The sequence below is a fragment of the Budorcas taxicolor genome, chromosome 19 (assembly GCF_023091745.1).
Source record: "Budorcas taxicolor isolate Tak-1 chromosome 19, Takin1.1, whole genome shotgun sequence".
Lineage (NCBI taxonomy): Eukaryota > Metazoa > Chordata > Mammalia > Artiodactyla > Bovidae > Budorcas > Budorcas taxicolor.
The window spans coordinates 13,214,628-13,241,699 of record NC_068928.1 but is presented as its reverse complement, the minus strand read 5'-3'; the positions used below and the strand labels follow the sequence as shown (position 1 = coordinate 13,241,699).

Genomic DNA, 27,072 nt, shown 5'->3' with positions numbered 1-27,072 from the left:
AATGTCAAAAAAAAAAAGTTGCAAACGGGATCATGAAAATGAACAATAGACACTGAAAACATGGCTCTTCCTTCATGGTCATTTGTAACTTTCATATTTTATGAAATAATCTCTAGGGATGAACTCTAACAACAACTGAGCCAGATGCGAGCTGATCCCACCAGCAAGTGAGAACTCAGCAATGTTTGAAGCCTGTGAACAGTTTCCCTCCTAAAATGGTCACCAATAGGTACATTCTGGGCTTTCAGCAACTCCAAACAAATCAGGAACACAACTAGAAGGTTAATTTTTTTCATTAGAATTGTTAAGAAACCAGGAGTTCAATAAATCATTTGCCTTCAAAGGGAAAAAAAAATTACTTTCTAACACAACATAATGTTTCTTCTGGTTCTGAGAAAATGAAGCTCAGTTATTTACAAAATGAAAAGCATAATACTATAGTGAAGTCTTCCTGTGGCTCACAAATGAAATATTTAAGAAACAAAGGTATGGGAAGAACAGGGCTTGGCCTAAAAAATCTTGGATCAAGTACTAGTATGTGACTTTCAGGAAGTTACTTAATGTCTCAGGGACTCATTATTGTGAGGTTCTTTTCAGCTCAAAAAAAGTACCATTACAGTATCTGATACTCTCCAGTCCTCTCCACACATACTCCATATGTATTTGCTTATACACACACATACACACTCGCATGTACCTTTATTAAATAACACAGACATATTTTTTAAGTTGTAGTAATTTAAGGCCCATTATGAAACAAAGAGAGTGAGTGTGTCTGTGTTGCGCGTTCTGACCCTGAACACCATTCTCAGTGGTGAGGGCATTTACACAGCCTCGAGACACATGACTTAACCAAGTAAGCCTTTAAACCCTTACAATGAAACATTAAAATTCAATGTGGCTATAATCTCTTCCTTACAAAACATGGACCCAAAGAGTCTGGCTTCAAGTATGGTTAAAAAAAAAAAGGCGAAACGTTATTATATTCACCACCAAGCTCTTCCAAACAACCAACGGCATCAAAAAACACAAATGAAAACTCACAGGCCCATTGTAATACATTGTACCACTTCTGAATGCAACACTTAGCTCAGGCTTACCACCCTGACAAATAAAGGAAAGCACTTTATGAAGCCAATTTAATTGGGAGGTGACAGAAAACATACAGCCATTTTCTTTAGCCTTATCATTGAATTGGCTTCAGCTCCAATCTCTGGTAAATCCCACTCAACAGAAGAAATTAACCAGGTCAGCAGAACAGGTGCTACGTTGTGTCTGTCAAGGGCCTGGCATCACCACAATTACTTGCACACAATGAAGCGGTAATCTTTACAGATCATCTCTCCCAAGAAGCATATTGGGGGAGGGGGAGGAAAACTGAAGGGAGGCAGGGGGTGGGACTAGGGGGAGGGGAAGTGGGGGGGTGGGTAGTGCGAAGAAGAAGAGGAATAGGAGGCAAAGAGAAAAGGCAAGAAAAGAAAATGAATGTGCAGCTGCCTGGCGGCTCAGCAGATGTCGACTGTGATGTACGAGGCTGGGATAAGCTGTCGTAGCCTGCTGCCAAAGAGTGGTAAGTGATTAAAGCCTGCACACTTCTAAGCACCATATTTAGAATCTGCGGGGTTTCAAGCCTTGCACCCATTCCTTGCTGTGCTGCCAGATGTTGGCAACTGGTCCAGTTCCTACTGACTGTGCGTGGATGGCAGCAGTTGGTGCGGCAGCAAAGCAATCTGGAATGCTTCCGGAGATGCTGTACATTAACAAGTGTCACCCATCACTCACCTTTACAGAAGGCTGAAACAACTCCAATTTGCTGCCACTTCCCTCTTGGGAAACAGCCAAGATAAAGTTGTGCCTGGCAGCCCCATTTGTTTCACTCAGGTGTTTCAGCTGCCTCGCTGACCTCTATTAGTTTAAGTTTTAATTTAGATTAACCCCAGCACCCCAATTAACCAGCAAGGGGAAAAGCGAAGATGTGACTAGTCATAACTGAAATCAGAATTTATCGAAGTTAAAATTATTAATTGGGATGAAGGGCCAATCAAGTAATGCTATTTCTTTTTAAGCAGACCTCCAGGCCAAAAAAAAAAAAAATCTTTCAGACTGAGGATTGCCAGTGGAAGCAGCTTCCCCCAGTAATTTCAGTTTATTTCATTAGGCCTATTTAATTTATGATGCACTTTCTATCGAACAATGTACACTTCAATTAATGAAGACTGGAACATTCTGGATTGTCTCCCATGATCTCACACACTCACACAGCATTAGTATCCCATGTCGGATACTCTCTCATACATTGTAGAGCAAAACAGAGTTCCCCACTCTTTTGACAAATGGACATAATAATAGAAAAAAAGGAAAAAAGAATCAAGACCTCTGACTGGGAACACCTGGGGCCACACACCAATCCTCTTGCCTCTACCCACTCATCATTACTTTTAAGACACACAGCAATAATTTTATGGAACATCAGAGTGAACAGCAAGATAAATTTAAAAAAATCTCTCTCTTTGTTAGGGCAAAACCAGAGGTTTCCTCAATACAGAATCACTTTTTCTACTTTCTTCGCAGTATAGTTTTCCTATGTTCCTTCCTTCGTACTTCCATATATTGCACAGGACTGTCATTATGGCTACACCTCCAACAAGCATTTGAAAAGTCTTCCATAAAAGTTAACAAAGATCACTGTGACAAATAATGACTCAACCAAAACTGAACAGCATCCGTGACTCTCCAGAGCTAGAGAGGGGACAGCCTACAGCACGTCTCATTAAGATGAATAACTGATAAAAGAGACCCAGGATTAGAGGAAATTATTTTAGTTCTTTAGAATAGCCCAGATGTTTAGTCTACCTTGATAGTACAACCATCATCAGAAAGAGCAGCAGGTGGCAGGGGCAGGGCAAGAGCAGGGGGAATGACTGCGAGGAGACACTGAGAACTGGACTAGATTTCAACCTCTAGCAATTCCTTCTGTCTTCAAAGCGCTACGCTATTATTATAATCAACAGCAGCAGACAACCTCCGTACGTACTTAACTGATTTGAACATGCACACACAAGAACGTTTTAAGAGAAGAGATGTAGTATGACAGAAGCAGAAGTGCAGTTCAAGAATTCTGGGATCCTGGCCTTTCAACTCCATGTCCTTACCTACTAGTAACAGGACAAGAAACCAAACAAAAAATAAATCCTCCAGGAACATCATCAAAAGTGGCTGAGAGAGAATAAATCATCTGATGCAAAGACACTGAAACTGCTCTATAATAACTTATACTCTGTAACAACTAACAAAGAAGCTGTAGCTATTTTCATTTCAGAAGGAAAACTATAAAAGCAAAGTAACACATCTAGAACTACACAGCAAGTTGATTCTGAGTACATGTTCAGAAACCCTGTCTGACTCTATCCTTCCGAAGTACGATGGCTACCCTTTAGGTCACAGAATTCTATCAGGTGTCTTAAAATGTTAATGCCTCATTTATAACAAAAGAAAAGAGAGTAAAAATCATACCTGGTGATAAAAGTCATCATCATCAAAGATTTCTTCATCCAAGTCCTTCAGGTGGGCATTAGCAGGGGCCTCAGGAAGGATCTCCTACATCCACGAGAAGGAAAGAGTGAATCCCAATGAGGTTGCCAAAGTAATGCAGTGACTATAAAGAACGTGTAGAACTGTAAAAGCACCATCTTCCTTAAGATATAAAGAGCTCTTACAATTAAAGAACAAAAATAATGCCGTTGAAAAATGGGCAAAACATTAATAGGCACTTGACAGAAAAAAACACAAATGCTCAATGGTTATATGAAAATATATTTAATCTCATTCTAATACATGCAAATTGAGATGAAAAAACACCATTTTTCACCTCTAAAACAGGCAATCTTCAGTAATGGAAAATACAGCAGCCTTTTTGAGGCAATTTTACAACATCTATCAGAATTTAAAATACATATTCTCTTTAATATTTCCACTTCTAGAAGTGTATCCACATGTTCACATGAAAACAAAAATATATAAATGCTCAGGAATGTTTCTGATAGCACTGTTTCTAAAACTAGAGAAAACATACATATCCACTGTTCAAATAAATTGTAGTACACATCCATAAAATGGGATACTATAGCCATTAGAAAAAATGAGGTAGATCTCTATGTAACAGCCTGGAAAAATACCTAGAATAATTTAGAAAGCTGTAAGATTTTATTTTATTTTTTTTATTTTTTTATTTTTTTAATTTTAAAATCTTTAATTCTTACATGTGTTCCCAAACATGAACCAAACATGAAAGATTTTATATATAATTTATATATTTATATACATATATATATATCCATCCCATTTAGTTTAAAAAAATAGACTTTTGTTGTTGTTGTTTTGGCCATGCCGTGCAGGCTATGTGGGATCTTAGCTCCCCAACCAGGGATCGAACCCATGCCCACTGCATTGGGAGCATGGGGTCTCAACCACTGGGCCAACAGCAAAGTTCTAAAAACTGTATTTTTATGAAAGCGTATGTGTTATATATGTGTGTGGGTGTGTGTGTGTCTGTCTGTGTCTGTGTAGAAAACACCTAAAAGCTTGTTACAACTACGAACATTGGTTAAACCTACGGAGTGAAATTTTCAGACTAGGGGAATTTTACTTTTCATTTAAAATTCTTCTGAACTTAAGAAATACATATTAAGTATATAATTCTACTATAAATAAAAGAGTTTCCTTCAGACAGAAGAATCTGCCTATTCCAATTCTGGATCCTTTCCTGGAGCATATAAGCATGCAAAGGAAAGCCTAAAGTACACACTCAACTCAATATTAGTGCTTCTAAAGAAGCAGCTTTAAAACTGAATTTTAAAAACTGAATTACAAATGCTTCCATGACCAGACTCATATCAAACTCAAAATTAAGAGAAGGCTATACACAAGTTACTAATAGCTTTATTCATTATTATTTTTTGTTTAGGAGAAAGAGTGGCTTTATTTCTTGGCCAGGCAAATGGGTAACACAGTAGGCTAGCACCTCAAGAACTGTGCCCCAGTGGCTTCATTTTTTAAAAACTTTCCCCTCCCAAATCATCTCAGTTTCTCAAACAAAGCAGTGCTTTCCCACTCCCCCCCTTTCTTTTGTTTATGTCTTATACCCCAAGGAATACTACAAGGAGGTGAGCAGATCGTCCAGTTAATTAGCCTCCTTTAGGAACTGCTCCCATAATCACCATGCATCAGTCCTTACCGGCTGTCCTGGCAAACTCTCTGGGACAGGCTGGACTGCTGGCTCAGGTTTGCCAAGAACTCGGTAGACAGAACGCTTGGTCTGTGTCCTTCGAAGTAATCTTTCTTTGTCCATCAGAATATGATCGATCTGAGTCAAGATTGAGCGTTCAAAGGCACCAAAACCCTGCAACAATATCAACCAGTGTCAGATAACGCACAAAGTCTCTGCAGAAGCCAGCGACGTTGGTTTCTCTATCTTTCTGTGTCAGCAGACACAGACAATCCTCTTTCCAGGAAGGACTTTCAGTTAAAGGCTGAGTGTGTGAATGGCTGTGATTGTTCTCAGGAAAAAATTAAAAATTAGTCTTAAGCAGGTTACATTACTTTCCTATACCCAGAGATTAACTTCTGCTCCTTTAATATTAATTGTGGTAAAATCCGTTTCTTTAAGGTATTTTGTTTTTCCAACACTTACAAGGCCACCATTTCTAGACTTAAAACACTCTTCACTAATAAAGTTGAAAACCCACGCCTGAATGGTATAAACCTCAGTGGTAGGAGTTCAGTAAATTTTTCCACAGAAATGACGGATGACTACCACATCAAGGCATCATCCATATAAGAGAGCTGTAGCTCCAATTTCTCACAGCTGCTTCAGGTTGCCACGACCTGCCTCACACTCACACACACACAGGCACCCACGCTTGCCTTCCCCAGTTTTCCAGAAGCCAGCTTGGTCTTATCGTGCCACTTCTGGAGTGTGCGGTTCCTGTAGACGGCGAAGTCAGCAAAGCGCTTCGCCATGAAGCTGGGGTACTCTTCCATCTCCAGCCTCCTCTTTGCTGGGCCCCTCCTCTGTGGCTTCTTCTTCTCCTCCTCTACGAGCTCTTCATCGTCACTGGCAATCTCTTCTTCACTGGAAAACCCAGTAAGAGTCCAGTGTAAATAAACATTACCTGGGTAAAACCTAGTCCCACGTGCAGTCAGGAGTATTCCCTGGTGGCCCAGTGGCCGAGACTGTGCTCCCAAAGCAGGGGCCCGGGTTTGACACCTGGTCAGGGAACTTGATATCACGTGTGGCAACTAAAGATCCTATGCAGCCAAACAAATAAATTAATTTTTTTTTTTTTTAAAAAAAAGGGTATGGCTTTTTTTGTTGTAAGAGAGCATTCATGCGGTCAAACAAAATCTTCTGTACTTTTTCAAATAAATATAAAAATAGGTGGTTTCAAAAATATTTTTAAAAGGTAAGAAAACCATAAAAGTAAATGAGGTTGTTAAAAACATTATCAGAAATGCACATGAACCAGGCCTATATTGTTATACTGTTATAGGAGGGTCTTTAAAAATTAAACACATAATCATACTTTTATGACCTTAATCCCCAAATCAATAAGGGAAATATGTCTCTCTGTAACCAATCGTTCGGGAAAGCTGAATAGTATTAGTTGAACCAAATGAAGAGGAGCAGAACGTAAAGAAAACTCAAAGCGATAGGCCACAGAACCCATGCTAAACTGCAATGCCCTCAACCACCTGAGAACGTACCAGAGCCTCCAGTTAGAACCAGCTGCACTCTGTGGACTGCTGATCCCAACACACAGGAAGTGCTTCCTACATGTGAGCTCCTCTCCTCTGTCCTTCAAACTAACTCAGTGGAAAGGAGTGGAGCGGAAGAGAAGCGCAACGGAAAACAACAGGCAGGTACCACTTGCAGCAAGCTCAGCCAGAGGGAGAGGTCAAGGAGGGGGGTGACCCTTCATCAAATGTGATCATTTCAGGAAGGGGAAAAAAAGGTTTATTCTGCTATTTTCCAAAATGTTTCCACACGTCAAAATAACTGCTTCTTCCCTTACTAAAAAGTCGATGGTTGCAACTGGCAATTCCACGTACGTGCAACAAAGGGCTTTGTAAACATCAATTAAGCATTCATACTAAAAATGTGCTTTCACCAATAATTTCACTAGATCTAAAAAAGAAGGCAAGTTTGGGGAATTCCCTGGTTGTCCAGTGGTTAGGCCTCAGTGCTCTCACTGCCTGGGTTTGATCCCTGGTCGAGGAACTAAGATCCCACAAGCCGAGAGGTGCAGCCCCCTACCCCCAAAGGCAAGTTTTTTTGCAGAAGCTTACAAAAGTAACTGGGCTTCCCAGGTAGCTCAGTGGTGAAGAATCCACCTGCAATGCAGGAGACGCAGGTTGATCCTTGGGTCGGGAAGATCCCCTGGAGGAGGAAATAGCAACCCACGCCAGTATTCTTGCCTGGAGAATCCCATGGACAGGGGAGCCTGGAGGGCTACAGTCCACGGGGTCACAAAAAAGTTGGATACAACCTAGCGACTGACCATGCACGCATGCACAAACACAATTAGGCACAACTACACACAGAAATCCAAAAGAGAATTCCCAATTCATATGCCATCCTGGCTACCAATTAAATGTGAACGGCTCTTTCTATTGAATAGTTCACTAACATTAAGAAGTCTGACATCTTCTGGAAGGACCTGACTTCATGAACAGTGGGAAAATATTCAGATGAACAGACAGCGATTCCATAGTTCCATTCCTCCTTACCTTTCTGCTTTGGGTTTTGTCCCATCTACAAGATACCTAGTGTCTGGGTACTGGAAAAGCAACTCTTCCTGGAGATCCACCAATGACCTCAGTAGTGCTTTAAGTGCCTTGTGACCTGGGAAATAAAGCAGAGAAAAGGAACAGTTAATTACCGACAGTGCCCCACAGCAGGTGATGCCTCTGACGCCTGCCTCCTGAGTAGTACTGGCTGGGGCGGGGGTGGGTGTATAGGACTGGCCGGGCCTAAGAACTCTCTGAAATACAGAATTTCTGAAAGGAAATAATAACAGTGCAAGGAAACATGTGTAAGAAACTTAAAACATCTGCAATAAATTCTGAGTTCTTAAATCTACTAAGTTTGACAAAACCCTTCCTTGTCTGTCATCATAAGCAATCATTTTCTTCCTCCGGCGTTGCCCTCTCAGTTATCTTTCTACAGGCTGCCTCTTGGATTATCTCTTTATCAACTGGTTCCTTAAGCAATCCCTTCTCTTTTCCCCCCAGAAGCACAACTTAGTCCTAGGATTCCTATCACCACCACCTCCCTTCCCTGAGAAATCTTCTCTGCCTCTGGTGTGAGCTGCCACCTCATTCACTCAATCTCTCAGCGTTTACCCTTATGCAAAGTTCCTGTTCACGAGCACACACCCAAGTTAATGACTTCCTGTTCGCAATACAGTCATCGCTCTGTATCCTCACGAGATTGGTTCCAGGGCCTCTCCCCCTGGGTAGCAAAAACCCACAGATGCTCAAGTTCCTTACTTATATCAAAGGGCCTAATTTGCATATAACCCATATCCTCACACATACTTCAAATCATCTCTAGATTACTGATAACAACTAGTATAATGTAAGTGCTACAACAATTGTTATGAATATGATACAAACACTGTGGAAATGGTTGTCAGAGTGCTGCAAATTTTTGGAACTTTCTGACATTTTTTTTTTCTTTCCAAATATCGTTGGTTCAAAGTTGGCTAGATGCAGAGATGTGGAACCCCAGGCTCTGGGGCGTCCAGTGTACTGAATCGTCTGTTGGAAATCTGCTCATCGGGCGCATGTTCTCACCCGGTTCTCCTCACAACCAACAAGATGTGTTCGTAATAAAGCTGGTCGGGATCAAATGTAACGTCTATGACCAAGAGCTTTCAGAATAAGAACTGGCTCTCTGAGAAAGGAACTCTTACGTTCCTTATCAGCATAATCCTACTAATCCTACTAAAGGGGCTAACTAGACACTGATAATTATTAGCTATGTTTTGATAGCACCCAGACATCTCTTTATAATCAAACTCACATTTCCAGCAACTAAGAAAATCTCCACTTGGATGCTCCATCACTCCCTCAAACACACCATGTCAGAAACAAAAGTCTTTTCTTCCAATCCAATACTTCTCCTTTCTCTGCTTCTCTCATCTCTGTTTAATTTTCATAGGCGATCACTGACATTTTGGTGCCGGTATTCAGTATATTCAATCAGTGGCTAAACCCTGTGTTTTCCACACATATTATCACTAAGAGTTGTCCATTTGTTTCTGGCTGTGCTTCTATCAGTCCTTCCCTCTTTCCCTTAAGGAAACTTAATCTTTCAAGCGTCCTGACTCTCACTTAGCAGACTCTACATTCATTTCTTGGGCTTCGTTTCATTCATTCATTTCGTGGCTCATCGGTAAAGAATGTGCCTGCAATGCAGGAGACCCGGGTTCGATCCCTGGGTCAGGAAGCTCCCCTGGAGGAGGGCATGGCAACCCACTCTAGTATTCTTGCCTGCAGAATCCCATGGACAGAGGAGCCTGGTGGGCTGCAGTTCGCAGGGTCCACAGAGTAGGAGACGACTGAAGCAACTAAGCGGCAGCAGCAGCACCACCACCACATTCATTTCTGTTTCACATTCCAGACTAACCAGCTCACACAAACTTCCGTTTATCTGATTTTTATAAATTTGATTCTAACTCTTCTGCTTCTACTTTGTCCAGCCTGAGTAACTTCCTCCCTATTTTGCATCCCAACCTATTCTATCACTGGGACACCAACACATGACTCAGACCAGTTCTCCAAACAGATCATGCTGTAGCATCCCATTTCACTGTAAGGCTAAGAGCTTACCTGAGAAAGCCCCCCTGGATTGGTCAGAAGGAACTCAGTGACCTAACAGCTACTTTGCATTCCTCCAATAATCTGCATATAAGACTATATAAATACAACTTCCCTGTTTATAAGTAGCATAAGATCCTTGATCATTTATCATTTATAAATTCCACATTCTAATCCTTTTATAATCAGTACGTATCCATATCACTTGGGAGGACCTGCAATCTCTGAAGAAATCCAAAATGCCTTTTGTTCCAATCCAAGATTCTCAACCAGTTGCTCTGAATCTTAACAAAACTTTCCACCAAATATAATGATAAAAAATTATTCTCAAGAAGAAAAAATAATACAGAATTATTCCTCTGATAGTTTTGGGGAAACGGATTAAGTATAAATAGATGAGAAGTAGGCAAGAAGAAAAAAAAGAATAAAGACATTACAATTTTTTCTTTTTTAGGTCACATCACACAGCATGTATGATCTGAGTTCCCTGAGCAGGCATCAAACCTGCACCCTCTGCATTGGAAGGACAGAGTCTTAGCCACTGGATCACCAGAGAAGTCCTAGACATAACAATTTCAAAGACAAGAATTACTTTAAAGTCTAAATGTGCTAAGCGTGCAACTTCCCAGACAGCTCAGCCAGTAAAGAATCTGCCTTCAATGCAGGAGACACAGGAGATACCGGTTCTATCCCTGGATCAGGAAGCTTTCCCTGGAGGAGGAAATGGCAACCCACTCCAGCTTTCTTGCCTAGAGGATCCCATGGACAGCGGAGCCTGGCAGCTACAGTCCATGGGGCCTCAAAGAATCAGACACGACTGAAGCAACGTAGCACGCGTGCACGAGGTAAGCGTGTAACTGGAATAATGCAAAAGTGTGTGTGTGTGTGTGTGTGTACGGAAAATAATTACAATAGTGAGGAAAGCAAAGAATAAAAATGGCAACTACAAACACTATGTTACCGTCAGTGAGCGCCTATGAAAACAGCGGAGAATTATAAACAGAGAGCCCATAACAGCTAAGGTTCTGAAAGTATGTTATAGCAAGAAACTTAAGAAAATAGGAGAGACACTAACACTTGTAAGGAAGCCCATGAAAACAGAAATCTCATCTCATCCCAATTCTATGCAAGTATGAACCACTGTTTTTCCTCCTTTTCTAGAAACAGCTATTTGTTAAGACAGCCCATGTTCTCCAAAGTGAAAGCACAAATCAATTTTGCATCTGCAAAGTGGTCCTCAAAATTCCCAAGACTAAATCTTGAAAATATTAGGCTATGCAAAATAAGCCAGTTGCAAACGAACATACATTGTGTGATTACGCTTATAGGAGGAGTGTAAAACTACAGGCACACTCACAGACGAAAACCAGAAAGAGTGGCTGGGGAGAGGCGGGGATGGGGGCTCACCGTTCAATGCGTACAAAGTTTCAGCTTGGGATGGGGAAAAAGCTTCCGGAATGGGCAGTAGTGAGGATGGTGGCAGGACAAGGTGAATGTACTGGCGACTGAGCTGTACTCTTTAAAATGGTTAAAAACAGTCAATTTTATGCCATATATATTTTACCACAATTTTTAGAAATACTTAACTAATTCCTAAGGCTGAAGTAAAAATAACTCTACCTCCCCAGTCTATCTCTACACAGAGGGCCTAGTCTGAAAGAACAACAGAATGTTATTCAGCCTTAAAAAGGAGGGGAATTCTGTCACATGCCACAACATGGATAAGCCTTGAGGATACTGTGCAAAGTGAAATAAGTCAGTCACAGAAGGACAAATACAGTATCATCCCACTTATACAAGGTATCTAGAGTAGTCTAATTCATAAAAACAGAGAGGAGAATGGTGCATGTCAAGGGTTGGGGGGAGAGAGAAATGGAGAATTGTTGTTTACTGGGTACAGGGTTTTAATTTCACAAAATCAAAAAGTTCTGGCGATTGGATGTATAACAATGTAAATATACTTAACACTATTGCACTGTACACTTAGAATGGTAATTTTCATGCTATGTATCTTTTTGCCACAATAAAAAATAATTATAAGAACAGGAAAAACATGTACCTGTCCCTTACTTCCTCCAGGTACCACGTGTCCATGATCTAAAACAGGAGATCAAAAACCATGCAGAGAAGCAGCTGCAAAGCAGTCCACAGCATTTATGGCTGCTTGCCCCCAACAAGCAAGTCATAATTTGACTCTCACATGTAACATAACCGAGAATTGTGAAAACATCCAACACAGAGACTACTACTTTTAAGGGCCACTTTCCAGTAGCTATACAAGCCCTTTTATTTTGTTCAAGTCAGTTTAAAAAAATCCATTGCAGATATATTAGACAGCATATCAATCCAACGAGAAGGCAGAGAGCCAATATCAGTAAATCAAAGTGTGCCTTTCTGTTAATACTCTCTCATACGTCGTCATTTTATACACCCCTTCACCCAGTCAGAAAGTAGCCCTGAAGTATTTAAGCTCCATTCAGGGATAGCACCACCATGCATCAAAGTGTCAGGAGACCTACCAGAGATGAAATCTGCAATTCTGTGCTTCTAACCACCACCACCACCCACCAAAAAAAAAAAGTTTATCAACGTCAAATCATCAGTGGTCAATACATGGACAGCCTCCTGTAAAGAGATTTAGAAGCCAGAACCCAATTCTCATTTCTTTGCAGTATTACGGTCACATTTCCTTCCAGTGAAGTTTTATGTAAAACCTGAAGAAACAATGAGCAATCCTCTGCTGGACGTGGCAGGCCCCCTCAAAGCCACAATTGACCAGGGTGAGGAAACACGCTCTCCTGAAGGCTCAGATTCCACAGTGAGTTCTTCCCAGCCCCAGACAAAAACGCACCAAACCAAAGAACTCTATCACTCATACAAAGTTGAATTCCATTTGTTCAACCCTATGAATGATCAAGGGAATGGAATCAACACTTTCTAATTCACCTCTAGTTTCCCTGCCAGAGTTCAAAGCTAAGAAAAGCAGCAGAGATGCACATATACTTTCCTCTCTCTCCCTCCTGGCACGTGGCCACAAAACAAACGGAGACTGCCAAGGACATATATGTTTATTTTGTCCTACCTGGTCCATTTCCAGAGGCCTTTGCCTTAAGAGGAGATTAAGAAGGACACATGACTGACCTTATTACCAAGACTCAAACTAAGCACCCGGGCACCAGCCTTAGAAACAATTTCCCAAGTGAAGAATAAATGGAAAGAGTATTTTACTGAGGGTTAGGAGCCCTGGATTTTAACAGAAACTATCCCTAACTAGTCATTTTCCACTGAGTGGACCCCCCATTTAATCTCTTCGAGTCTCAATGATCTCATCTACACCATGCAGATAATCCTTTGCCTGGTTATCTTGCAGAACTAAGGCAAAAAATAACAAATGCTTGTATATATTAAGGTATGCTGCAAATGTTTAAATGCTATAAAATAGAAAGTATATTACTATCACAAAATCGGCATCTTTCACACAGCGAAAATCTTGGGCTCTGCTTGCTGTGATCTACAGTGCCAAGACAGAACTAGTATTCATACATTCCCACATTAAGTATTCATTTACATGCTGCCCATACGCAAGCATTCTATATATAAAATGTCACCAATCTAAAAACCATTTTCACCTAACAGCTTTATTTTTTTCCTTGATTCATCTAGGCTGTTCAACATAAACAAAACTGGAGGCAGAGAATAAGTCTGGACATGGACACACAGTTCGTTAATTAGATTATAAACCAGTAAGTAAAACTTCTGGGGAGGAGATGGAGGGCAATGGGGACAGCAAATGTATAAAGTAAAATAAAGCTCACCTTATCAGTTTTTAAATATCCACACCATTGTTTTTAAAGCAAATATGCAAACATACAATTATTTATGTGCAGGTATATATAAACGCCTACATTCCTCTTATTCCCGGATATATACATTAAGCTAGAAGATACAGATTGCAAGAACAGTTTCCCCCCCACTTCTTCCAAAGTAACTCTAGAACTACAGCTAAACTATAGGTCAAAATGACACATGCTGTATTGGCCTGAGAACAATACTTTTCATTCAAATCCACACAAGCCTGCCACTTGCACTAGTCATCCCCAGCAATTAATCCCCCCAGAAAGACGTTTGATTAAATCTTTTCAAGCAAATCCTTTGCTTTGCTTTTGTTAGTTCACTTCTTGTCAACATCTATTAAAATATGCCTTTAATTCTCCCACAATCTTAAAAAACACCGATTCCACTGTCTTCAACTTTAATCAACTGTATGGCCGGCATTTTTCATTTCATAATAACGTGCTGCTTGGAATTCAAGAGGCAGGCCCGGCATCAATCATCTGGTAAGAATTTTTCCACTGCAATAAATATGCAAATGAGGAGAGCCAGTCAGTCGTATTTCAGGCCCGACTTGGTAGTGTTTTAAAAAAGACACAAATTTATTAATTGCCGGTGGCCAGAGGAATCCTATTACTTTGGGCATTGATTACAAAGCTGTGTGAGTGATTATTGTGCAACTCGCGGGCTACCCAGGCATGAGGAAAAATTATTAAAGCAAGGCAGAGATTATCAACTCGGAATAACAATAAGCCTTAACATTTAGGCCCTAACTTCTTCAACAAAGAATTACGTGAAGGCTCCACTGTATCATAATTCCGAATTCTGTCAGTATTACTGTTTGGGCTTGTTCTATATTCCAAAAGCAGGATGGCGTTACCACTAAGACAGAGCACTGCAGGTTTACAGATTCCTTAACACCCACCATGTGGATGAGTCGATATGAGTCGCTATCATTTCCAACGTGAGCCCAAGTAGAATTTTTATACATTCATGTAGGTGTACACACATATAGATGCGTCGTTGTTGTTTTTGTTTAGTTGCTAAGTCAGGTCCGACTCTGCAGCCTCATGGACTGTAGCCTGCCAGGCTCCTCTGTCCATGGGATTCTCCAGGCAAGAATACTGGAGCGTGTTACCATTGCCTCCTCCAGGGCATCTTCCTGACCCAGGGATTGAACCCATGTCTCCTGTCACTTCTAGGAACGGGCACATACATACCCCCTGGTTTAGAGAAATGAATGTGCTCTTAGGAGGACCGTCGTTTTGACTGGAATAGCAGAAGGAGTTCTGTCCCACTGTGTTGGTTGGTTGTGTGAACCAAAAGTAGGATTTTTTTTCTTTTTTTTTTTTTATGGTATAAAATCACCACCAGGGTAACTTTTCAAAGCAGGGCACGGGGACTTATATTCTAAAATCATGACAACTAAACCAAAGGCAGCCTTGGGTTTTCTGACCTCGGGGGGGGCCCCACAACGGAAGGCACACAGCCTGTGCAGGGGTCTGTGGTGGAAACGATTTGATGGGCTAATTCTGAATGCAAAGTGTTTTTGTGAGAAACATTCAACGCAAGACCTTTTAAATCAAATAAGAAAGAGGACTCGGTGGACAAAATTTATTTTTTTTTTCTCTTAAGAGAATGATGTGGGGAATTGGGGAGTAAGTGGAAGTTGAAATAAGAGAGAAATGGAGAGACAGAGGATAAAATATGCTGGGTGAGCCCCTTCACAGAAAGAAACCAAAAGGAAAAAATCCTTCCCATTTTACATTACTGCCGTCCTAAGTAACATGATAGATAGTGTGCATTTGAGTTCTGTGGAGGGACATCCCACTCAAGCTGTAATTTCTGACCAGGCATGAATTTATAAGGGAGGGAAAAGAATTGCAGAATTTCGTAGGTTTCCCTGAATGCTCTCTCAAATACCTTGATGAAGTGTGTCAATAAATCCTTAAAAAGCCCTACAGGACACAGCAATCTGACTGATCAATGGACTTCCCGAAATCTACTAGCTACCTTCCATTTCGCCGTTCCTAGACAACCTCCATTGTTCCAGAGGACTTCTCTGAAAAGGGAAATTTATTTTTCCCCTTTAAACGGAAAAGGGGAAATGCTCAGAGCATGAGGTACTTAAAATCCAAGTTTTATTTACAAGGAACTGTTTATAAACTGTCTAATAGGAGTCACCCAGGGAAGCTGCGGATATTTTCCCTTTTATCTGATACATATTTTGATATCACGTATTACACTAGTGATTTAAAATACAGTTAAAGTAAACTCTGAAGAAACGTATTAAAAATAAAATTAGGGCCACAATGCAAGTAACCTTCTGTTTCATGTAAAATAGTTTGATCCTTTCATATTAAAAAAGCCTTTAAATTAACAGCCTTTTAGGTAGTGAAATGTCCTGAGCCAAGTGCCCAAAGTCTCTGTACAGCATGGGTCTGGAGACAGGGATCCCCACGCAGCGAATCCTTTCTCTCCCAGCACCCTTCACATCACTGCTACAACACACATTGTGCTGTGTATGCTATAGGCTCCTTAAGACACAGGGTGCACACCGTCACCCCAGCAGCTAACACACCATTTTGGCCATGAAAAGCCCTCTACAAATATTTCAGTTCCAGAGAAATGATGCCCAAATCAGATGAAAGAACATCTAACTACACTGCCATTTCCAAATCCAGATGCTGACAAGATGTGGACTCCCTGTTGGCTGTTTTCAATACTGTGTGTCCTCAGTAAACCGCCCTTCTGTCAATGGAAGGAAGGTAATCGAACTTAACTGCTCCCTCATTTGAACATATCAGATTTCAGAACTTACATACCTGAAACTAATTAGCGATTTTTGTTAGGCATGTTACAATGCACTCCCATGAAACTGTCATTATTGCCACTTGAATAAACTGAAGCCCAGGAAATAAAAGGCTGATGACTTTTATTTTTATATAAAAGACAGGGACTTCCCTGGTAGTCTAATGGCTAAGACTTTGTGGTTGCAATGCGAGGGGTTGAGGTTCGATCCCTGGCCAGGGAACTAGCTTCCCACGTGCTGCAACTAAGAGTTTGCATGCCGCAACTAAAGATCCTGCAGGCTGCAACTAAGACCCAGCACAGCCAAATTCAATCACTAAAAAAATCCAAGAAAGTAAAAGATTATGTTATTTAAGTCCCTTTTAATATTAGTGCGGGTAAGCATTGTTTATTTGTCAATCTAAAAATGAAACACGTAAGAGGTTGCTTTCATGTAATAACATTTAAATGATGCTTTAACAGTGGTTTACCTATCCCCACACCTTGCTGTGAATGTCCTGAGGCAGAGACTGAACTGCTCAGCCTTGGCAAACTGGGTGCTGGCAAATGGCAGACTCGAGGTTGTTGAATGAATAACTGAAGAAAAATGATGTCTTAATATTTTTCCTGGCATGTACTTTGTGTGTGCACTTTAAAGAACTTACTACAAGTGTGTGTGTGTGCATGCTAAGTCATTTCAATGACTATTAAGTATGAAGTGAAGTGAAGTTGTTCAGTCATGTCCAACTCTGCAACCCCATGGACTGCAGCCTACCAGACTCCTCCCATGCGATTTTCCGGGCAAGAGCACTAGAGCGAGCTGCCATTTCCTTCTCCAGAGGATCTTCCCCACCCAGGGACTGAACCCCGGTCTCCTGCATTGTACGCAAACGCTTTATCGTCTGAGCCACCAGGGAAGTCTGACTATAAGTATAGTACCAGTATTTATTTACATAACCCTTTTATGAAGAGGGAAACAAATATTGTGGCCATGGAGCTATAACCTAGGAAAAAACTATTACCACCATTAAAATTAAAAGCTAACACGTATTAAGGACCTACTAAGTAGCAGGCAATAACCTGAGCACTTTTCACGTATTAACTTATTTAAGTCCTCACGACAATCTTTTCAGGTGGGCACTATTATTATATCACCATTATACAGATAAAGGAAATGAACACTACTACAGGCTTTAAAAAAGAAACTGCAAACAACAAAATAAATAAAACAAACTGCACATTTTTCATTTTCTAGATCAATGTACCCATATGGGTTATGTATCTAAACCAACTGGGAGACAAAGTGACAGGAAATTTTCAATTCCAAAAAAATGACATAACTAACTATCCTCCTCAGTTACCACAGCACAATTAAAAAAAAAAAAAATTAGTGAGTTTCTGTTAAAATGTTGTATCCAGATTTGATTCTCACAGTTGAAAAAAACAAAGTGGAGAAACTAAACAAGGCCTAGATCATACAGATGAAAAGCAGATTCTGTAAGGCAAGATATAAGAATATTTGCTTAACCTGAAAAGGAAGATGCTAAGAAATGGATTAATAGTCTCCAAAATTAAAATGGCCAAATACATTAAAAAAAAAAATTGCTCAGCCTCACTTAAAAAAAAATATCACATTGTGATAGTTTTCTGATCCTGCTTGATGTTTGCAAGAAAGTGAGGAAGGGGCCCTCACCATGCACAGCTGATAAGTGTTTAATTAGCACAACAGATCCAGAAAGCAACTTGGCAAAATGTATCAGAGTTGTACACTCACACACCTCCTGACCCTATGATTCCACTTCTAGAAATTAATCCTAGAGAAATAATCAGATAAGAAAGCAAAGAGATGTGTACAAAAATGTTATTTGTTTCAGTTCAGTTCAGTTGCTCAGTCGTGTCCGACTCTTTGCGACCCCATGAATCGCAGCACGCCAGGCCTCCCTGTCCATCACCAACTCCCAGAGTTCACCCAAACTCATGTCCATCGAGTCAGTGATGCCATCCAGCCATCTCATCCTCTGTCGTCCCCTTCTCCTCCTGCCCCCAATCCCTCCCAGCATCAGAGTCTTTTCCAATGAGTCAACTCTTCTCATGAGGTGGCCAAAGTACTGGAGTTTTCAGCTTCAGCATCTGTCCTTCCAAAGAAATCCCAGGGCTGATCTCCTTCAGAATGGACTGGTTGGATCTCCTTGCAGTCCAAGGGACTCTCAAGAGTCTTCTCCAACACCACAGTTCAAAAGCATCAATTCTTCGGTGCTCAGCTTTCTTCACAGTCCAGCTCTCACATCCATACATGACCACAGGAAAAACCACAGCCTTGACTAGACGGACCTTGGTCGGCAAAGTAATGTCTCTGCTTTTGAATATGCTATCTAGCTTGGTCATAACTTTCCTTCCAAGGAGTAAGCGTCTTTTAATTTCATGGCTGCAGTCACCATCTGCAGTGATTTTGGAGCCCCCCAAAATAAAGTCTGACACTGTTTCCACTGTTTCTCCATCTATTTCCCATGAAGTGATGGGACCAGCTGCCATGATCTTCATTTTCTGAATGTTGAGCTTTAAGCCAACTTTTTCACTCTCCTCTTTCACTTTCATCCAGAGGCTTTTTAGTTCCTCTTCACTTTCTGCCATAAGGGTGGTGTCATCTGCATATCTGAGGTTATTGATATTTCTCCCAGCAATCTTGATTCCAGCTTGTGCTTCTTCCAGCCCAGCGTTTCTCATGATGCATAGAAGTTAAATAAGCAGGGTGACAATATACAGCCTTGACACACTCCTTTTCCTATTTGGTTAGCACTGTTTATAATAGGTAAAAAACAGGCAAACATCTTAAGTGTCCATTTACAGGGGATTGGTTAAATCAATTTAGTTTACCCAGATAACTTTCTGGGCAGCTGCTGAAAAGGATAAGTATACATAGAATTTGGTTTGAATACACTAAACCATAAATACTTTGAGGGATAACTGAAGTAATTTGAGCACAAAAAGTGGACATATTATTTAGGATTGCCAGAAAGTATTGATTTGGTTAGATGAGATGATAGTGCTATATAAGAAACGGTCTTATTTTTTTAGAGCCATTTACAGAAGTGTTTAGAAGCAAAATGACATGCTGATGATTACTTTGAAGTACTTTAGGAAAAAGAAAATGAAAATAAAGATAGCATTTTTTAAAAGAAAGAACAGGTAAGACATATTTATCAACATGAGAAGATGGTTCTAGTTCAATGTATCCATATGATCTCATTTATAGTTTACAAAATTTAAAATAAAGTATCCAGAAGAATAGGGCTTCCCTGAGGCTCAGATGGTCATTCAAGAATTCGCCTGCAATGAAGGAGACCCATGTTCAATCCCTGGGTTGGGAAGATCCCCTAGAGAAGGGAATGGCAGCCCACTCCAGTGTTCTGGCCTGGAGAACCCCATGGACAGAGGAGTCTGTCTGGCTACAGTTCATGGGGTCGCAAAGAGGAGGACACAACTGAGCAACTAAACACACACCTATGTGGAAAGATACACACCAAACTTCTAGAGACAGTTCTATGTGAAGAGCACTAATAACAGGAAGGAAAAAAAGGACTTTCACAGTCTCTGTTACATATTTCAGAACTGTTAGGTCACAAGGGGAAGGATAATCAGCACTGTTTGAGAAAAAACTTTGTTTTTTTTTTACTACAAACAAACTTCACTTCTATAATTTTCTTTAAAAACTGATTAAGATGAAATAAGGACTTCCCTGGGGGTCCAGTGGCTAAGACTCCATGCTTCCATTGCTGGCAACCTGGGCTCAATCCCTGGTTGGGATACGAAGATTCCACATGCAGTGCAGCACAGTTCAGTTCAGTTCAGTTGCTCAGTCGTGTCCGACTCTCTGCGACCCCATGAATCGCAGCACGCCAGGCCTCCCGGTCCATCACCATCTCCTGGAGTTCACTCAGACTCATGTCTATCGAGTCCGTGATGCCATCCAGCCATCTCATCCTCTGTCGTCCCCTTCTCGTTCTGCCCCCAATCCCTCCCAGCATCAGAGTTTTTTCGAATGAGTCAACTCTTCTCATGAGGCGGCCAAAGTATTGGAGTTTCAGCTTCAGCATCATTCCTTCCAATGAACACCCAGAACTGATCTCCTTCAGAGTGGACTGGTTGGATCTCCTTGCAGTCCAAGGGACTCTCAAGAGTCTTCTCCAACAACACAGTTCAAAAGCATCCATTCTTTGGTGCTCAGCCTTCTTCACAGTCCAACTCTCACATCCATACATGACCACAGGAAAAACCATAGCCTTAACTAGACGGACCTTAGTCAGCAAAGTAATGCCTCTGCTTTTGAATATGCTATCTAGGTTGGTCATAACTTTTCTTCCAAGGAGTAAGCGTCTTTTAATTTCATGGCTGCAGTCACCATCTGCAGTGATTCTGGAACCCCCCAAAATACAGTCTGACACCATTTCCACTGTTTCCCCATCTATTTCCCATGAAGTGATGGGACCAGCTGCCATGATCTTCATTTTCTGAATGTTGAGCTTTCAGCCAACTTTTTTGCTCTCCTCTTTCACTTTCATCAAGAGGCTTTTTAGCTCCTCTTCAATTTCTGCCATAAGGGTGGTGTCATCTGCATATCTGATTGATATTTCTCCCAGATATCTTGATTCCAGCTTGTGTTTCTTCCAGTCCAGCGTTTCTCATGATGTACTCTGCATAGAAGTTAAATAAGCAGGGTGACAATATACAGCCTTGACGTACTCCCCTTTTCCTATTTGGAACCAGTCTGTTCCATGTCCAGTTCTAACTGTTGCTTCCTGACCTGCATACAGATTTCTCAAGAGGCAGGTTAGGTGGTCTGGTATCCCCATCTCTTTCAGAATTTTCCACAGTTTATTGTGAGCCACACAGTCAAAGGCTTTGGCATAGTCAATAAAGCAGAAATAGATGTTTTTCTGGAACTCTCTTGCTTTTTCCATGATCCAGCGGATGTTGGCAATTTGATCTCTGGTTCCTCTGCCTTTTCTAAAACCAGCTTGAACGTCAGGGAGTTCACGGTTCACGTATTGCTAAAGCCTGGCTTGGAGAATTTTGAGCATTACTTTACTAGCGTGTGAGATGAGTGCAATTGTGCAGTAGTTTGAGCATTCTTTGGCATTGCCTTTCTTTGGAACTGGAATGAAAACTGACCTTTTCCAGTCCTGTGGCCACTGCTGAGTTTTCCAAATTTGCTGGCATATTGAGTGCACAATTAAAATACAAAACAATTTAAAAAAAGACTAAATAAATAAATTCAAGAATACAAAGAGGTCTTCTGAGGTAGATATAATTCTTCCTATCAACAAAATAATCGAATGAAAAGAAACAGATTAAAATAAAAGCAGGAGAAATTAGAAGTGGCTATTTATTTGACTGACAAGGAAGACCACACATTGTTAGAACTAATTTAAAATTTTCCCAGATGGTCCAGTGGTTAAAAATCTGCCCATCAATGCAGGGGAGCCAGGTTTGATCCCTGGTCGGAGAACATCCCACATGCCAAGCAACAGCTTGGCTTAATGGGTCACAACTACTGAGCCTGTGCTTCCCAACAAGAGACAGCACGACAATGAGAAGCCTGAGCATCATAACAAAGAGTAGCCGCTGCTCACGGCAAGTAGGGAAAGCCCGAGTGCAGCAATGAAGACCCAATACAACCCAAAAAATACGAAAAAATTTCAAATAACAATATAAAAATAAAGTAAGATTTTCCCTGCATGATTCACAAAAGAACTACCAAGGGCCAATGAATGAAAGAAAACTATTCACCCTCATTAAACATTGGGAACTGTAAATTTTTTTAAATGTAAATTTAAAAAAGCAGAGACCATTTTCCACCTATCAAAGTGACAAAGATGAAATAACACTGTAATACCCAATGTTGATAAGGATAAGGGAAACTGACATTCATATAAAGAAGGTGAGAATGTGAACTGATCCAACTTTTCTGGAGGGCAACTTGGCCATAAAGATCAAATGCCTTAAAATTGTGTATATCCTCGGAACACATACTAATTCCACATCTAGAAATTTATTTTATGAAACAAAGTAATCACAGATGTGAGTAAAGATTTACTAACAATAATGTTTACTGCATTATTTATAAAGATGAAACACTGGAAACAATCCAAATGTCCAACAATAAAGAACTAGTTAAACTACCCATATGATGGAAAGTCTATGCTGCCATTAAAAATAATGCTGTAGAACAATATTTAATGACATGGAAAAATATTCATGATCTCTGTTAAGTAGAAGAAAATAGACTGCAAAACAGAATATAGAACACTGTTCCACTTCTGTCCTAACTATACTCTCACGGGGGGGGAAGAAAACCAGAAAATATTTATACCGTATACCAAAATTTTAAAAGTACGTAACTCTACTGCTCAGACTGAGGAAGAATATTTCCTTACTTTCACTTGACCATTTTCTAAATTTTATATAATGAATATGTAGCACATATATAATAAGAAAAACACATTTGTCTATTTCTTCATCACTTATAAAAAGCTTACTTGCATAAGGGGAGGGAGTGGATCAGAAGATTAACCAAGGGCCCTGCTAACTCCACTGAAAAAGTGTCTTCAGAAAAACTGAAGGTTACATTCACTACTCACTCTACGCCTTCTGTCTTATTACAAATTCATCTCCATATCTCTCCTGCCTTAACTCCTTTAAGCTTTGGCACTTTATCTATTCCCTCACAGTTTCTTTTAAAGGGGGGTGGGGGGAGGAACACTGTTTAGCATTGAACTATGTGCATAGTGATGGCCTAGAGCAGAGGCTGCGAAGCAAAGCAGACCTCTTACTGGCTTTGCCTCTGACTGTGTGACCTTGATCAGGTCACTCCAACCTCTTCAAGAGTTGATTTCTTTTGCTGTACAACACAGTTAAATTTCACAGGCTGCAGAGAGAACTAAATGAGACATTGATAAAGAACTTCATAGGGACGTCTCTGGTGGTCCAGTGGCTAAGACTCCATGCTCCCAGTGCAGGGGGCCCGGCTTCAACCCCTGGTCAGGGAACTAGAGCCCGCAAGTCACAACTAAGACCTGGTGTAGTCACATAAATAAACAAATGTTTTAAAAAACGACACAGTGCATGGGGCAGAGTGCCAATTAACAAATGGGAGGTATTTTTATTATTTTTACAGGACAGAGGCATCTAGCATTGCACCCGCACAATAAAACACCAAAATAGAAGTAAATTAATCATCCCGATCCTCAAAATGTCGCTTTTGATTTCTTTTCACTCATGCTCTTCTCTTCTATCGCATGAGTCTACTGAAGTCACCGGAAATGCTTTCTAATTATTTTGAGTTAGCACATCTGTCTCTGCCCTCCCTCCAAACCCTCACCACTGCTGACAGGGATGTAGTATGGACTCTGTGCCATCTTAAGGATGTAAGAATCTTTAAGATGATCTGAACAGCCTCTCTACCTGTAAAAATTTTCGTTGCACAAGAGTATGAACAGCTAGCAAAAACTCTTCTTAAAATAGCACCATTTTGGATTTAGCCAGAGGCAGATTTACTCAACCGCCTCAAGAAAAACAGAATCTGGTAGATCTGAGACTAAACGCCAAGCAAAATAATCAATATTACATGAGAGCTCATTAAAAATTACCAAAGAACTGACACTAAAGTCACGTGCAGTCCAAGCATAACAAACATTCAAAGCAACTCATATGTGCAGACTTATTCGCGGACAGCTAATAACACACCTCTTGGTGTGTCAGCGGTAAAGAATCTGCTTGCCAATGCAGGAGATGTGAGCTCAATTCCTGGGTTGGGAAGATCCCCTGGAGACGAAAATGGCAACCCACTCCAGTATCCTTGCCTGGGAAATCCCATGGACAGAAGAGCCTGGCAAGCTGTAGTCTACGGGGTCACAAAGAGACAGATACGATTTAGCGACTTAATGACAACAACAATAAATATAATAATGATGAGAGAATTATATCTTAAAGGTATTGTGACATAATGACTTTCTCTAAAAAAATTTATAAGTAACAATAGGTGGTGAGGAAATGGCAACCCACTCCAGGATTCTTGCCTGGAGAATGCCAGGGACAGAAGAGCCTGGAGGGCTGCTGTCCATGGGGTTGCAAAGAGTCAGAAACCCCACTGAGCAACTAGACAACAACAGCATAATAGCCTTTTCTTCCCCCATACCACCTTCTCCCCAGTCTCTTCTCCTTGTCAAATGTCCATTAACATTTAATGGAAAGAGAAGTATAGCGAAGAAAATACATAAATATTAAAATGTCTGGAAGAATACAGACCCCCACCCCATTGTTTTATCTAGGAAGGAGGAAGAGGGATTTGGGAGAGTGGAAGAACTTTCAACTTATTCTTTTACCTACATCTCCACTGTTTATGCTTTTTATTTTTTACAGTGAAGATTTTATATATACCTTATATATACAAAGATATATGTAAAGAGTTTACATATATAATGTAATGGAAGAGTAGTAAAAGGACAAATTAAATTAAGTCTCATAAAATCCCTAACAAGTTTCATAAATACCAGGGGAAAAAGAATGTCTCCACTAATTCAAAAAATGCTTTGCAGCTTCTCACAGTACTTTTAAAGATGGACTAGCTACTCCTGGGGAAATACATTATGAGTAGGATAAGCATTGGCCACGGATGAAACTGGAAAGCAGGAACCTGCTAACCAGTGATCTGATTTCACGTTTCCAGCTGCTTTTACACCAGGACAGGGAGGCCTGGCGTGCTGCGATTCATGGGGTCGCAAAGAGTCGGACACGACTCAGCGACTGAACTGAACTGAATGTATCAGGATGGAGACCACCTCCGGCTTTGACCAAGGCTTCCAAAAGAAATGGTACCAGGAAACACTGGAAAGTGATTTCATGAAAAAGCAGAAAAACTCAAAACTGGAATATTATAAAACAGCTTACTTGACATAAGCATAGGGAGTATGTTCATCAAATGTCTGGGTTATTTGGGTTATGAAAGGCAACCACATTTATCAATACAACTACTATTATGGGGCGGGGGGTGGGGGTGGGGGGGGGGTCGTAATCTGCAAATTCAGAGTAAACAGAACTACACTTCCACCTTTAGCCAAGTGAAACATCCAACAAAAACCAAACACAGAGAATCTACCTCTTCCAGAGGTTTTTTTTCCCTTTAAACAAAGGATTTACTTTCTGCTCTTCCTGTGGCCCCTCATTTGGATCACTTGTTCCAGTTTTGGTACAATGTATCCCCAAGGAGTTTCAATGAGTTGGGAATTGTTATTTGAAAGCCAAAAAAAAAACGGTGCTTTTTTTTTTTTTTTTTTTTAAAGGCGAGAAAGAAAAGGCAGGATTAACAGCAATTGGCACTACAACGGGGAAAACTTGCATCCTGCACTTTTGCCATGTAAATAATGCACAGATCCTGCGGGAACATGCCAAACACCAGGATTCTTAATTAATGGAGCTCTTTAATGTGCAAATCAGGAACAAATTGCAAGTTCTGACTTGCATTGATTATGAAAACATTAACTGAATGAGCAAGACCCTAAAAAAAAGTCTTCCAAGAAACCAAAAGAATACAAAGCTTTGGAAACCAGACAAGTCTGACCAATGTCTAAAAACACAAACCTAAAACTGAGACCCGCTCCCTAGTATACAATGATTTTAAAAATGAGAAACAAAAACCCCAACGGTTTCATCAGAAAACAGTCACCATAAAAGCATCTATTCCACCAACATCTAGCGTTAAGCAGAAAAATGAGTGTTCACTCCAAAGGCTCACAGACACTGCTTTAAGCGGAAAAACCCTACTTTATATATACACACACTTATATGTATATAGGTGTAACGAAACAATGCTGTCTCTTTAAAAAGAAATTCATCCTATATAAATTATAGCCATAAACTTTTCCTGCAGTGCAGCCTAATTAATTCTTGTTCTATACACAAAGGGAAATGCTGGGTGACAAATGGGTGTGAAGCCAGAAAGCTGCCAGGTCTGCAAAACATTTTCTACTTCAATTTATAAGCAATTTTGCAGTAAATCATCAACCAGAACCTGGAATCTCAGGAATCTCTGAGTGTCCAAACCACATTATATCACTTATCAGAGAAGAAAAGGGAAAGGAGTTTAAAGACATCTCATTTTTCAGTTCTAACCCACATCAAAATCTAGAAGCTCTGCGTCATCTATTATTCTCTCCTGGGTAAGTTTTTAGTACCAGAGATATATTTTTCAGGTGAAAATGACACTATAGGTTGATGCAGCCCATTCCTCCACTCTGAGAAGTACTGTATCATGCACCCATTACCATAAGAGATGTTCCCAGAGTTATATGGGAATAAGCACACAACTATTTATACGACTCCTTCAATCCAAGCAAAATGTTCTCAAACCAGCCAAGCCGAAGGGTTCAGAGGCAAGCCACTGGCAAAACAGATGGGAAACTCTCCAAGGAAATGAGGTTAGGACTTCCTGGTGGTCTAGTGGTTAAAAAACTGCCTTCCGGTGCAGGGGACATGGGTTCAAACCCTGGATGGAGAACTAAGATCCCACACGCTGCA

The 27,072-nt window shown here is 40.6% G+C and overlaps 1 protein-coding gene across 2 annotated transcripts in view; it reads right to left on the bottom strand.

The window, feature by feature from the left end:
• The window catches only part of AATF (apoptosis antagonizing transcription factor), a 112,676-nt gene that overhangs the window by 62,165 nt on the left and 23,439 nt on the right, over positions 1-27,072 (bottom strand). For both annotated transcript variants that reach the window (XM_052657747.1, XM_052657748.1), the window contains exons 5-8: positions 7,786-7,900; positions 5,923-6,130; positions 5,234-5,398; positions 3,514-3,597 (exon numbers count right to left, since the gene is read on the bottom strand). In XM_052657747.1, coding sequence (XP_052513707.1) covers positions 3,514-3,597; positions 5,234-5,398; positions 5,923-6,130; positions 7,786-7,900 — 572 coding nt within the window. The remainder of the gene's footprint in view (positions 1-3,513; positions 3,598-5,233; positions 5,399-5,922; positions 6,131-7,785; positions 7,901-27,072) is intronic.